Source organism: Harmonia axyridis, chromosome 1, assembly GCF_914767665.1.
Source record: "Harmonia axyridis chromosome 1, icHarAxyr1.1, whole genome shotgun sequence".
In the NCBI taxonomy this organism is placed as follows: Eukaryota; Metazoa; Arthropoda; class Insecta; order Coleoptera; family Coccinellidae; genus Harmonia; species Harmonia axyridis.
In genome coordinates this window covers 35,662,436-35,674,770 of record NC_059501.1, presented here as the reverse complement: position 1 = coordinate 35,674,770, position 12,335 = coordinate 35,662,436, and the positions used below count along the sequence as shown (strand labels likewise).

Below are 12,335 nucleotides of genomic sequence, written 5' to 3'. Positions count from 1 at the left end.
CACCCTGTAACTTTCTTAGAAAAGCCAAAAATTAATTTCTTATTGTAAATCCATACTCCTCTAGTCCTACTGTATATCTGGTAAGAGTTTGTAGAGTTACTCCTGGGACCCTCTGTATTTCAATACATTTCGATAGTGTCAGAAAATATCAATACAATATACTGGCACTGGGTGTATATGAATTGTTGCGAAAAAATTTATTGTGATTCCTTGTCCTATTGTATCATGGTGTTCAACTACTGAACTACTACCTGGTGGCAATAAAATGCGAAATTTATGGTTATCTTTGAGAAGTAACCCCTAAGAAATTCTTTCTGTATGTATTGAAGTTGCCAATTGAAGCAATAAATTATGCTGGGGGTAATAAATAATGAACGGAAATCTATTAGAGACATAGTATTCTTTCTACTGACAAACTTTCTCTGAATTGTTGGTATTTTTGGAAGGGCTGCAGAATTACAGCCACCCCTTAGCTCACTAGTGTTCAGGAAAATGCTTGTTTTCCGCAATGACCTTAAATACACAGGCACATATACTTTTTGAATAATTGGTTTATTCTTGATATATATATATATAACAATTTATATGAAAAAATAAGCCATACAAATTATTTTTTTATGGTTTGAATAGAATCTATCACTTTAGCCTCTTCTTCATCACTGAAATATTCAGGTAGCATATCATTCCTTGAAACTGATTTTTCAATCTTCTTTTCAACAGAATTAGTAGAAGCTTGAGTTTTACAAATCGTTGAATATGTAGTCAAAGCCTATGATTAAAGAAGAATTCACTGATTATTTCTTCCATAAAACAATTTTTGATTGTCAACTTACTTGAGTTACTAAAGTAGGGACATCTCCCACATTAGATGGAAGAATTAATGTGTTTGATGATTTTGCTAACTTATTGAATGCTGCTACATACTGCTCGGCTATTGTTAATGATGCAGCATTTGGTCCTAAGTCTTCCTCTAATGCTTTAGCAACAACTTTAAGGGCTGTAGCTCTTGCTTCAGCCACAGCTTGTATAGCTGATGCTTCTCCCAAAGCTTTATTGATTTGTTCCTGCCTTTCAGCTTCAGAAGCTAAAATTCTTGCTCTTCTTTTACCTTCTGCAACATTTATATCTGCTTCTCGTATACCTTCAGATTCTAAAATAGCAGCTCTTTTTTTTCTTTCTGCTTCCACTTGCATCTGCATTGCCTCTTGGACTCTTTGTGGTAATTTAATATCTCCTAAAATTAAAATGAATGCATAATATCCAGGCTTCTAATGATGGAAAGAATATTTTACCCTATGTCTTATGTGATGGCAAACATACTATTATAGCAAAAATATAAATTTCATAAACTGTGAATTTGGTAAATGCAAGCTTGAAAATTTAAAATCATGTGTATGTATGTATAATGAAATTTAGGCTGCTTGTCTAAACACCCTAGATGAAAGCTTGCATAATATGCCATAACATGAGACAACATTATAATCATGATGATGATTAGTAGATTTTGAAAAGTACATTTTCAAATTTAACCAATCTATTCAGAATCTAAAAAATTGTGTTTACTTATTTCATATCTCAAACATTGCATTCCCCAAGCTTCACTAGCTTTATTTATTGAATCTACAATGGATACATTGAGATTTTCTCTTTCTCTAAAAACTTTATCTAAAGAAATTTTTCCAAGTTCAGATCTCATGGTAGTTTGTGCTAGTTGAGTAATGGCGAACTCTGGATCTTCAACACCATAACTAGTTAAATATGGATCTATTATTCGTAGATATAAAACACCGTCAATGTTCAAATTAACATTGTCAGCTGTAATAGCACTTTGCTTAGGGATATCCACAGCAATTTCTTTTAAACTTTGAACATATTTTACTTTATCTACAATTGGGATTAAAATATTTAATCCTGGCTCTAGTAACCTATAGAACTTTCCCATTCTTTCTACAACCCATGCCTGTAAACAAATCATTGTCACATACATCAGCAATAAAGGATAAAACCTTACTTCTTGTTGCGGCACAAACATTACAACAGTATTTATAGGAGTTGAGGATCGAAATCTCTTGAATATATTTTGGTGTATTAACTCTGCATGATAATTCTGAAAAAAATTTATATTATATTTATAAACGAAGAAACTATAATTACCTTTGTGTTGGATAGCAGAGTTCTGGAGAATATAACTGAGCGCGATAACATTTTTACCAGTTGGAACTCGACAGAAATTTTTCAATTTTATGATGATAAAATTGATAGTGTTTCAACCGGGAAAGGCATTACAAATTACAATAAAGGTTATGTATTTGTGCAAAAAATTTTCAAGCTGTTGTCAATGAGTATTTTATTATGGTAATGATTCTATGCTTCTAAAGTTGTCATTCGATTTGTGATAAAAACCACAGAATACTAAATATATTATCAAAAAGAGGACAATAATAGAACATTATGACAAAAAATTAAAGAAATAATGGATGATAAAAAGAGTCACAGCTTGAGGAAAAGTGTTCTTTTATACAATGCCATTGAAGTGATGTTAGAGAGTTTGGACAAGCAATAGCTATGAAATGAAAAGATAGTTTAGCATAACATAATGAGAATGGATCATATCGATTCTAATGCATATTATCCCTCGAATTGAATTGAATCAATTTGACCAATTTCATTTCGGCATTGGCCAGTTATTGATATACGAGAAAGACGGTATGTTGAAAATTTATAACACATTCAATTCGAGAGTGTTAAAAAAATAATAAATAGGTATCTCAATTGTACAAAGGCAAATGAACAAAGAATTAAACGTTAATAAAAAATGCATTGTTATTTTTTTTCTGTTGAAATAAACATAAAAAATTCGAAAATTAGTTTTTAATCTCGATCAAAATACAACATCAGTATTATATGACAACTAACCACTAACCCATTCATGGGCGCCCGCAGAAATTTTTCTCAGGGGGGGGGCAAAATGAAAATTATTGAAAAACGATAAAGCGTCCATGATTGTCATTGAAAACCGGAAAATTGTTGTGAATCCATTACTTTCAGTTTTTCCTTGCCCTTTGGATTGAGAAGGTTATAGTGAGGGTGTTGTGCTGAAAAATGAGGCGAACAAAATCTCAGGGGGGGGCCATGGACCCCCCTGCGGGTGCCCATGAACCCATTCGAATCAAGTTATTTTTTTCTATTTACATCTGGTTTTCATGACCAGTCAGTTACCATTTCATTCATTAAGTTGCGAATCTGATATGTTCGCTTTAATGATCAGAATAAAAACAGTATATACACCTCACTTTTTCAGGTCGATAAGGTGATAAGGAATATTGAAAATTAATTTTAACACGGGTGCATGGTAGAATTATATATTTTTTGTGAAGTTTCGAGAAGCGTGGATATTAAATTTGTTATTCTGGAATTTTTTTTTCTTAACGAATGAGGGAGAGACGGTGTTTCATTGAAATAGCCCTATTCCTAGCATAACATAATGAGAATGAATCATATCGAATCTAATGCATATTATTCCTCGAATTGAATTGAATAAATATGTCCAATTTCATTTCGGCATTGGCCAGTTATGGATAATAATTCTCAAGTATAACCGCCGAAAATATATATTCTTCATTAACAAATACAGTACAACTTCGATAGTTCGGACAGTCGCTAGCCCGGACACTGCTGGGATTCGGGCATTTTGAAATTTTCACCTCTGACATCCGGGCGCGAAAATATTCATTATGCAAAACAATAGCATTTTCCTGTCTATACATGTAAAAAACGGTTACATACCGGTTGGAAACAGCGCGGCGGCAGCATCTTTCATTCTACACTTTGTTTTTGAGCGTGCCGGACGCAATGGCTCCAGTCAAATGATCACATAAGACACTTACACTCACAGAAAAGTCTAGCTATCAGGTGGACTGAGAAGAATAATGTCACCCTTGAAGATTTATAGCTTTTGAAAAGGCTTAAAGACAAGGCAATTGATATAGATGCATCCAAAAAGGTCCAAACTGAAATTGATATGTATTTTTCAAAAAAGTAGAAGATATTTAATTTTGCATACATACATAATATATATGTATACAATATTGTAAATACCATCATGTACATATTTACATAACGTGTTACATGTACTTAGGAGTTTTGTTTTATTTTATGAGAAAATAATATTTTTTTGTGACTTGATTAATAAACCTTATTTTGATAATTTGTAAGTTGCTTTATTTCTTAAATTAAAATCACTCCAGTAATCCGGACGCCTCAATAATCCGGGCAGGTACCGGAACGATATCTGCCCGGACTACTGAAGTTATACTGTATATTTATAATTTTAATATAGTTAATAATTAATTATTTACTGGATATCAATTATTTCGATTGGAAGTATGTATATTTGAATCAAATTTCAATGTACCCCCAGTTACCTTCTCTAAACTGGGGGCAAACTGGAGAAACTAATCTTAATAAAAATAGTTGAATATCAATTCTGTTCATATGATGAAAACACATTTTAACTATGAAATTAATTTTAATAGTTTAGTATCTTATTTACAAAAATAATTACAATCATTTTTTTTTGCTCAATTCTCTTTTGCTTCGGTTTCTCATAACCTCCTTCTTTATTTTTTTAATGTTTCGATTCTTGGCTTCCTCTTGTGCCTCAATATTGCTTTGCCTGTATTTTTCTAATCTTTCTTTCGTTTTTTGTTTTTCCTTTTCCTTATCCTTATTATAAACCGTCTTGATCATCTTCATCATGTTCATTACCTGAAATGAAAATATGAGTGAATAAGTTATGTTTATATAGTCCATTCAGGAATTATTGACAACCCAGGTGGCTGTGGAAAATCGAAATTAAGTTGGTATTGGCTCATTTAGTAATATTTTGAATTTTGAGTTGTCTATTACTCAACAATTGGAATCAATATTTTGAGAATTTAGTTACCTTTTGTTCCTTAGGCTCCATTATTACAGCTACTCTACCAGTGCCCTTCTTCTTCTCAGACATCCTAATGCCATGTTTTGGTTTGTCCCTATAAGGTAATGCAGCCTGAAGTTTCTTCGGAATAACAAGTGGTGCAAATGGCTTTTCTTCTCGAATGATTGGCTGTAATAAAATTATAATATGAATTTAATCAAATTCTTTTGCGAATTTTTCTTAATATTCAAGAGCATGATGAGTAATTATGCAAATATCTATAAAATATTACCTCATATAAATGATCTGGGTTAACTTGGGCTTTGATGTTGTTCTCACGTTTAATTTCTCCTGTTGTTCTCGCACCTTTCCAAGTATTTTTTTGGTCAATGGGTAGTAAAAGATTTGTTACAGGGTTATAAAATTGTGGAACATCTACTTTTTTCCATGTTCTACAGAATACGATATCTAAAAAAAGATATTTGTAAAAATGTATATGCAGTTTTTAAAAAACGCTCAATCAATGAGGATCAATCATGAAATTCTTACCACTTGCTTTTATTTGATCTTCAAATGTTGCTCTGAAAGTTCCTTCGGGTTTATTTATTGGTTTCTTGATTTGACCTCTAATGCCAGATACTGTTTTTATTTTAGCTCCTTCAAATTTTGCTACCTCTAAGGAGCTATTGAACATATCTGAAAAAATAGTGAATACCCAACAATAAGAATTCAAATATTACTCATTAAAATTTATATTACCTTTTATGAAAGCAGTTTTCTTGAATATTTTGGTGGGATCAGGATAACCTATTAGTTTAAGTTTTTTCAATATCTGTGTTGATTCCACCAATTCCCCAACAGTTCCGGTAGCTGCTATTCTGAATCCTTGATTTTTCAAGATCTGGAAAATGAATTTTTTATATTGATATTCTAAATTAACTCTACCGAAAACTATCCATTTGTAGGAACCTACTATTCTGAATAAACAGAAAGGACTGTGTTTAAATAGGAAAAACAATGATCCAAAATTATCTTCAGATACAGCGAACATTCGTGAAATAAATTTCCAAGTTTGTTGAATTAATTGAGAACTCAGAGTGATAAACATAGATAGAGCAGTAAGCAAATTTTGTCCCAAACTATCAAATTTGACGTGAAGCGCGTGGAAATGAAAACATATCAGTGATAGCATATTTCACTCAATTTGCGAGTTTCTCCACAAAGAAAGCACTTTTTATGTCTTATAGTGAATCAACGTTTCATATTTACTCAAAATATATTGAAATAAATACCTAAATATATCAGATATTCAGAAAACAAACTTCAAGCGCGCCAAACAAGGTGAAACAACCGATGACACTAGGAGAACAAAAGTTGCCAAACCTTGAATTTCAGCAGGTAGATACAGAAAATAATAAATATTCTGCATAAATTCCACAATTAGGAAAAATATCGGATTCCAAATATTCAAATTTGCAAATTTAATTGAGAATCACTCAAATAAATATATTTCATTCAATATAATATACATTCATAATGATATAGTAAAATTGTGGATTTTAAATTAAATCACAATTCGCCAACGTACCTGATCTAACCATGTTGGGGACATGTAAAAATTGCATATACTTCCTCTATCTATGATTACTCTATCATTAAGAATATCTAGAGAATTTTAATTTGAAATAATTCGAAGATCTCAAATCAAGTGTCATCAATCAGTAATAGTATATTCTAAAACAAGTTGCAGAATAGACTCCTATTCCAACACAAATGCGAAATTCGAAAACGAGTGACGTAGGAGCGAGTTTTGGAACGCATGAGTGTTGGAATTGCCTTCTGCAACGAGTATTAGACAATATTTTTTCTATTTCAGTCGAGTTTTGTGAAATATTTTCGAAATTCAATGAAAAATACATCCTAGTGACATTTGTATTGTATCTTGGCAGTTGGTGTGACTGTTACGAAAATTGACAGATTACGGAATTTCAGTTTGAATAGTACGTTTCGAATTTCGAAATAATTTATAATTACGCATGAAACTCATCAATTATGTTTGACGAAATCGATTTAATACCAACAGAATTAAGAGAAATTGCGAATTTAATGTCGCTAATCATTTCACTAAATCCGAATTATATTATATTGACAATTTGACGTGTGTTGAATTTTGATAGGATTGGAAGTCATATAGACAACCACAAAACGAAAAATATAACTGAAAACAATGTTGTAATGAGTTCATTACAGCACTGTTTTTAGAACTGTAATGAACTCATTACGATACTGAAATAGAGAAAATTTTTTATTTTATAAAATTTTTCATTTCAAATAGAGAACAGATCTTTATTTACTCATAAATGTTCCAAACTTATATGGCAAGCAATTGATGAAGTAATTTAAAAAAAAAACAACTAATATTGTAATTTGAAAAACGTCTCAGAATATTTTTTTTGCATAATTTGACTTAAAAAAATTGATCGAACATACCTCTGGGTTGGATTCCACACTTTGTACAGCCAAAAATCCATTCTGTGGGGGGGTGAGTGGACCCCAAAAGTGAGCATTGCAGCTTACATGCTTAGGGGTGTATTTCAAGTAACGGAATTTCATATCATCTTCCATCTTGGAGTATAATGGTAGAGTTTGAAAACGTCTCCATCCAAGAGAAATTATTAATGGATCAGCTGTTTTTAAAATTTTGCTGTACCATCTGTGTTTTTTCAATTTTACATTTACATAACCAATTTTGTTTTCGATGGTGTTGAGGGAACCAACAATTATAGGATAAGTTGGGTCAAAATTAGTAATAAATTCTGACGGAACATTTTTGAATTCCATTCTTACATACATTCCAGACCGAAAACCTTGAATCTGAGTTCTTTGGTCATCCGGCATATTTTCAAAAAAGGTTTTATTCAACTGCGATTGCTTATCTGCTGTCAATTTTAGCTCATCATAAAAAGTGTTATTTTCACCATTATCATATTCGTCATCAAATCTTTCTTTGAGTGCTTTCTTTTTTATACTGTATTCTAGGTCAGTATTTTCAGGTTCCTCCCTTTTTCGTTTCTCTCCAGTTTCCAAATCCTCGAAATCACCAAATACCTCAGATTCCGAATCACTCAAATCTTTAGCAGCATCTATTTTCAATAATTCATTCGCATCTTCACTTTCTTTCCATGTTCCAGTGACAAAACAATTTTTTATGGGCAAATCAAAAATATATCTGGGTTTTTCTGTATTTTCAAAAGCATCAAGAGATCCTTTGTTGATTTTAATTTGTTGTTGGCTTTTAGATACAGTTTTGAGCAGGTTTCCAAGTTCATTCTCTTGTTCTTCTGAAATTGTTTCTTGAAGTTGTTCCTCCCCTAAAAATTATTAACTCATTAATGAATTTCTGAATCAAACTAAATGGTAGATAAATCTATTCAGTGTTACAAATGGAGACATCCTTTCCATATCAATGAAAAAGACACTGGAAAGTTAAATAGCTGCAGTAGTTTCAAACAGTCCTAAATAATATAAAATATATCAACACAAAAAACGAACTAAAAGAGTAGATTGCTTTAACACTAGTTTTAAGGTTGTGATGTATCATTGAAATAAATTTAGGATAATTCTACAAAATGTACAAAATGTTATATGAAGAATTACAAAAATAGTTGAATTCAACTATAAGCAGAATCGGATACCAAATTGTGGATCTACGTTGATGTACAAAATTATTTGTATCTTGTATTAGGCCTCAGCATTATTAATCGTATATTATATTTAAAGGTAGAGTCTGTAGATTTGTAGAAAACATTGTGAGTGCAAAATAATGATTATTTAATTTTCCATAACTTAATTCAACCATGTTAAACAAACTACCATCCCTACCGAATAAACCAACACTTTCAATACATAGCAAAAAATCTGCTCCTGGTTATAACTGTGGTAATAAAGAGAGGGTAACATTAAGGTCTTGTTCTAATGCAAGTGGAAAGCACTTTTACTGTATTTTTAATATTCCAATAATAAATTCCAATCGCTGTTGAAACATTGATTCATACTGTTGAGCCCAATTTAAGCACAAAGATAATTTTTGTATTTCTCAAAGGGAGTAACAAACAGCTTAGATCATTTAGTCAACTAGAGGTGAATTTGAAAAGCATGATGAACTACATTTCGTACTAAATTAATCAAATACTTAAAAAACTATTATAATATATTCCCCAACTTACCATAACATAATTTCCTCAAATTTCTTGTTGACATCTGTCTTTCCATGAATGCATCTTGTGCTTTTTTAGCCAAGTTGTCTTTCCATTTTATCCCTTCTGAAGGTTCATCTTCATCAGATTCCTCAGATTCGTCCATTTCTAAATCTGATTCATCTTCTATATTTTCCTTTGTTTCATCTTCAGATACTTCACTGATATTTTTCTTATCATCAAGACTCTTAAGTACATCTTTAATTTTATTATGTATATTTCCATCTGATTTATTTATTAAATCTTCTTTCTTTTTGATATTTTGACTTATTTGATTTCCTTCATCACTACTTTCATTGTATGATTCATCATCAGTATCAGCTGATGATTCATCATCTGTATCAGCAAATGATTCATCCATAGTTTCAAAAATTACTTTCCTCCTCACTCTACCTGAATCGAAAATTTTTTCCACCGTATGGGATTTTTTCCTCAGCATACTAAGTTCTTCATTGAATTCATCTTCATCATCCTTACTATTTTTATTTTTTGATGATTTTTCCCCATCCTGTTCTTCCACAAAATCAATTTTATCTTCAGCTTCATTTTCATCATCTTCCTCGTCATTTTCCTCTTCGCTAATACAGTCTTCGGAATCACTAAATTCATTTATTTCTTTTGCTGTTATGTTTTCACCACCAGTGAAGATTTGCATTTCTGAATGTTCCATTTTTGTGTCTAATGTTTCTTTTGCTTCAATAAGGTTGTTGACTATATTATCTACTTCATCATCATTTCTTCTTTCCTTGTGGCTATGAGAACCACCAAGTTCCACATAAACTGCATCCTTGTCATAAACAATACCACCTACGCCAGAAAATGGGGCATAAATCATTTTTTCTTTTTCGATCAATGCTCTCTTTTTAAGTTCTTCTGGAAGGGGACATGGATCAGGCAGAAAAGATATATCATGTATGCTAAGATCTCCTAATCCTGAAATAGTAAAGAAATTAATTATATTTTCAAAATAAAATACTAATTAGCTATAGAACAAATCTTACCAGCTATATGAACTTCTGATTGTTTCAAAGGCATTCCTCTTATATATCCGTATAGAGAAATATTTCTATCACACTTTGGGTTATTTCTTAAAAGTTCTTGATTTGTAAGATCTTCATATCTATCTACTAATATATAACTATGATCACTTCTCCAAGACAAAGGCCTAAATTTCATAAGGGATATAAACCGACCTAAATTTTTTATTTCATTTTTTAGGTAATCTTCACGTATTATTCCTGATAAGTAGAATAATTTTGCACCAGGATAGAGCTCTTTCCAAAACCTGTTTTTGATAGTTTTTTTCGTTGTTTTTAATTTTTTGCTATTTTTTATCATATCTAAATGATTCAAAACCCCCATTATCCTAGGCATTCCGTGAACCTGACATATATTTAAAAATTCAAAGACTTCCATTTCAAAACCAAAGTTAGCATCACATAAAAGTAAAACCAGATCTGTGACTTTAGCCAAATCTATCATACAATTTATATCATTATTGCATTCAATGAGAGTAACCCTTCTCTTTTTTCCTATGACAATTGATACAGGACCTTTTATGTTCGTCATTGGTGTTTTTGTCCATAGTTTGATGAGATTTTTGATTAATGTAGTTTTTCCAACTTTAGGAGGACCTACAACTGAAATAATAATGGGCGGAGGTTCAATAGGAGTTCTGTCAACTAAAGGAATGTGTTGTTTCTTGGTGTCAACATCTTGTTTTCGTCTGAATTGCCTTTCAGCTTTTATGGCAGAATTGAATCCAAAGGCTTTCGGATTACGTTGTTTATCAGTCAGAATTTGGGTAACATTTTTATCTTTAGCTTTTTTTTTATCAGCCTTTCTACCTAAAACAATTCAGAAAAAAAATTTGAGAATTTTTGAATATATATACTTCAAATAATACAATATATAATGATATATACACAGTGGTTTAAAACTCAAGGAACGTATACAGGATGATATTATGGGTGAAAAATGTAAAATAAAATTTTTGCCAATGAGTCTTTGTTTCCGAGTTATTGGACTCAAAAAGTTTCTAGGTGAACTAGTTGTTTTAAATGCCCGCATACAAAATAATTCGAAGGATTCAAGTCAGAAGGTCACTCAGGCCATAGCACCTGACCCGCCAACCATTCCATCTCCTATTGAAAGTTTGGTTTACAAGGCGACAACATTTTGTCCAACATACGGTGATGCTCAGTATTGCTGACACCAGAATTGATTTTATACTAAACCCACATGAAAATCTTCTAGCAAATATGCGAGACCGTTTTCTCAAAATGTTAAGTATGCATTGGCATTCAAACGATTAGGAAGGATTTGAATTGGAAGTAATTGTTCGTTAAAGACTACCCCATACATTAATAAAGAATCTTCATCGAAAACCCAGTTTTTTAAAAGCGTGAGTGAAAGACGCTTTGTCCGACCAAAGTGCCCCCCTCTAAAGAAATTTCCATCTCCATCTCCATGGAAAAATGTTCATTTTTCCTATTGAAAATGAATTTCCTAGAACATTTTGCTTCATCCATTCAAATAATATTCTTCACAAAAATTGGGTTTGTGTTAAGTTTTGTTCAGAATGGTTTCACAAATGTGGACTATTTTGAAGGTCAACTGGCTGGGTTTAATAAAGAATGACATTTTTCTGCAATCGTACAAATTTTCTCACGTTCATTACAGTCAGGATAGATTTTAATTAATTTTGAATCACGTTCTTCAAAAAATAAATAATATACCTGCACGTCTATCCCTATGCGACTTTTTGGAATCACAATCAACACTTTCTTTTTCCATTCTTCAGCTCTTCATTAATATAGGTTCACTTTCGAAAACAATACAAATAACACTCAGAACTAATCAGGAATCAACTATAACGATTCAAAATGTTTTTCAACTAGTGACATACTACGAAATTTTGAATGAATTGTGGTTAGAATCATAGAGAACTAGTGCACAGTACAGCCATAGAGAAATGACCTACTTCCTTTGTCAATGAGTGCAGTGATTTGTGACTAGAACATAGAATATTCTTCATTTGAAGGATTTGTGACGTCTCTGCAATAAAAAATAATTCTCTTTTTCTGCTCAGATATCGTCACCTACCCTTGAATAGCCAGCCCTTACATTAAGTTCTATGGTCTTGTCGGTATCCTTCAGGT

The 12,335-nt window shown here is 31.6% G+C and overlaps 2 protein-coding genes across 2 annotated transcripts; both read right to left on the bottom strand.

The window, feature by feature from the left end:
- Positions 1-533: 533 nt before the first annotated feature.
- On the bottom strand, positions 534-2,358 carry LOC123688949 (stomatin-like protein 2, mitochondrial). The gene is made up of 5 exons (XM_045627706.1): positions 2,155-2,358; positions 2,012-2,107; positions 1,564-1,960; positions 834-1,234; positions 534-769 (listed from the first exon to the last, which is right to left on the bottom strand). Exons 1-5 carry the CDS (start codon positions 2,203-2,205, stop codon positions 608-610), a joined length of 1,107 nt encoding a protein of 368 aa, XP_045483662.1. The 5' UTR covers positions 2,206-2,358; the 3' UTR covers positions 534-607.
- A 2,150-nt stretch (positions 2,359-4,508) lies between these two features.
- Positions 4,509-12,141, bottom strand: LOC123671431 (ribosome biogenesis protein BMS1 homolog). The gene is made up of 9 exons (XM_045605284.1): positions 11,913-12,141; positions 10,176-11,021; positions 9,145-10,107; positions 7,409-8,289; positions 5,678-5,819; positions 5,468-5,614; positions 5,211-5,386; positions 4,946-5,107; positions 4,509-4,767 (listed from the first exon to the last, which is right to left on the bottom strand). The coding sequence occupies exons 1-9, from the start codon at positions 11,968-11,970 to the stop codon at positions 4,567-4,569; spliced, it is 3,576 nt and encodes a 1,191-aa protein (XP_045461240.1). The 5' UTR covers positions 11,971-12,141; the 3' UTR covers positions 4,509-4,566.
- Positions 12,142-12,335: the final 194 nt, after the last annotated feature.

Excerpts from the sequence above, each read along its gene's own strand:
- LOC123688949 (XM_045627706.1), bottom strand. The coding sequence starts at position 2,205 with ATGTTATCGCGCTCAGTTATATTCTCCAGAACTCTGCTATCCAACACA. Across the intron at positions 1,961-2,011 it reads TGTTTGTGCCGCAACAAGAA|GCATGGGTTGTAGAAAGAAT; the intron begins GTAAGGTTTTAT and ends ATTTGTTTACAG. Across the intron at positions 1,235-1,563 it reads ATGTTTGAGATATGAAATAA|GAGATATTAAATTACCACAA; the intron begins GTAAACACAATT and ends TTTTAATTTTAG.
- LOC123671431 (XM_045605284.1), bottom strand. The coding sequence starts at position 11,970 with ATGGAAAAAGAAAGTGTTGATTGTGATTCCAAAAAGTCGCATAGGGAT. Across the intron at positions 10,108-10,175 it reads ATCAGAAGTTCATATAGCTG|GATTAGGAGATCTTAGCATA; the intron begins GTAAGATTTGTT and ends TTACTATTTCAG. Across the intron at positions 4,768-4,945 it reads TGGAGCCTAAGGAACAAAAG|GTAATGAACATGATGAAGAT; the intron begins GTAACTAAATTC and ends TTTTCATTTCAG.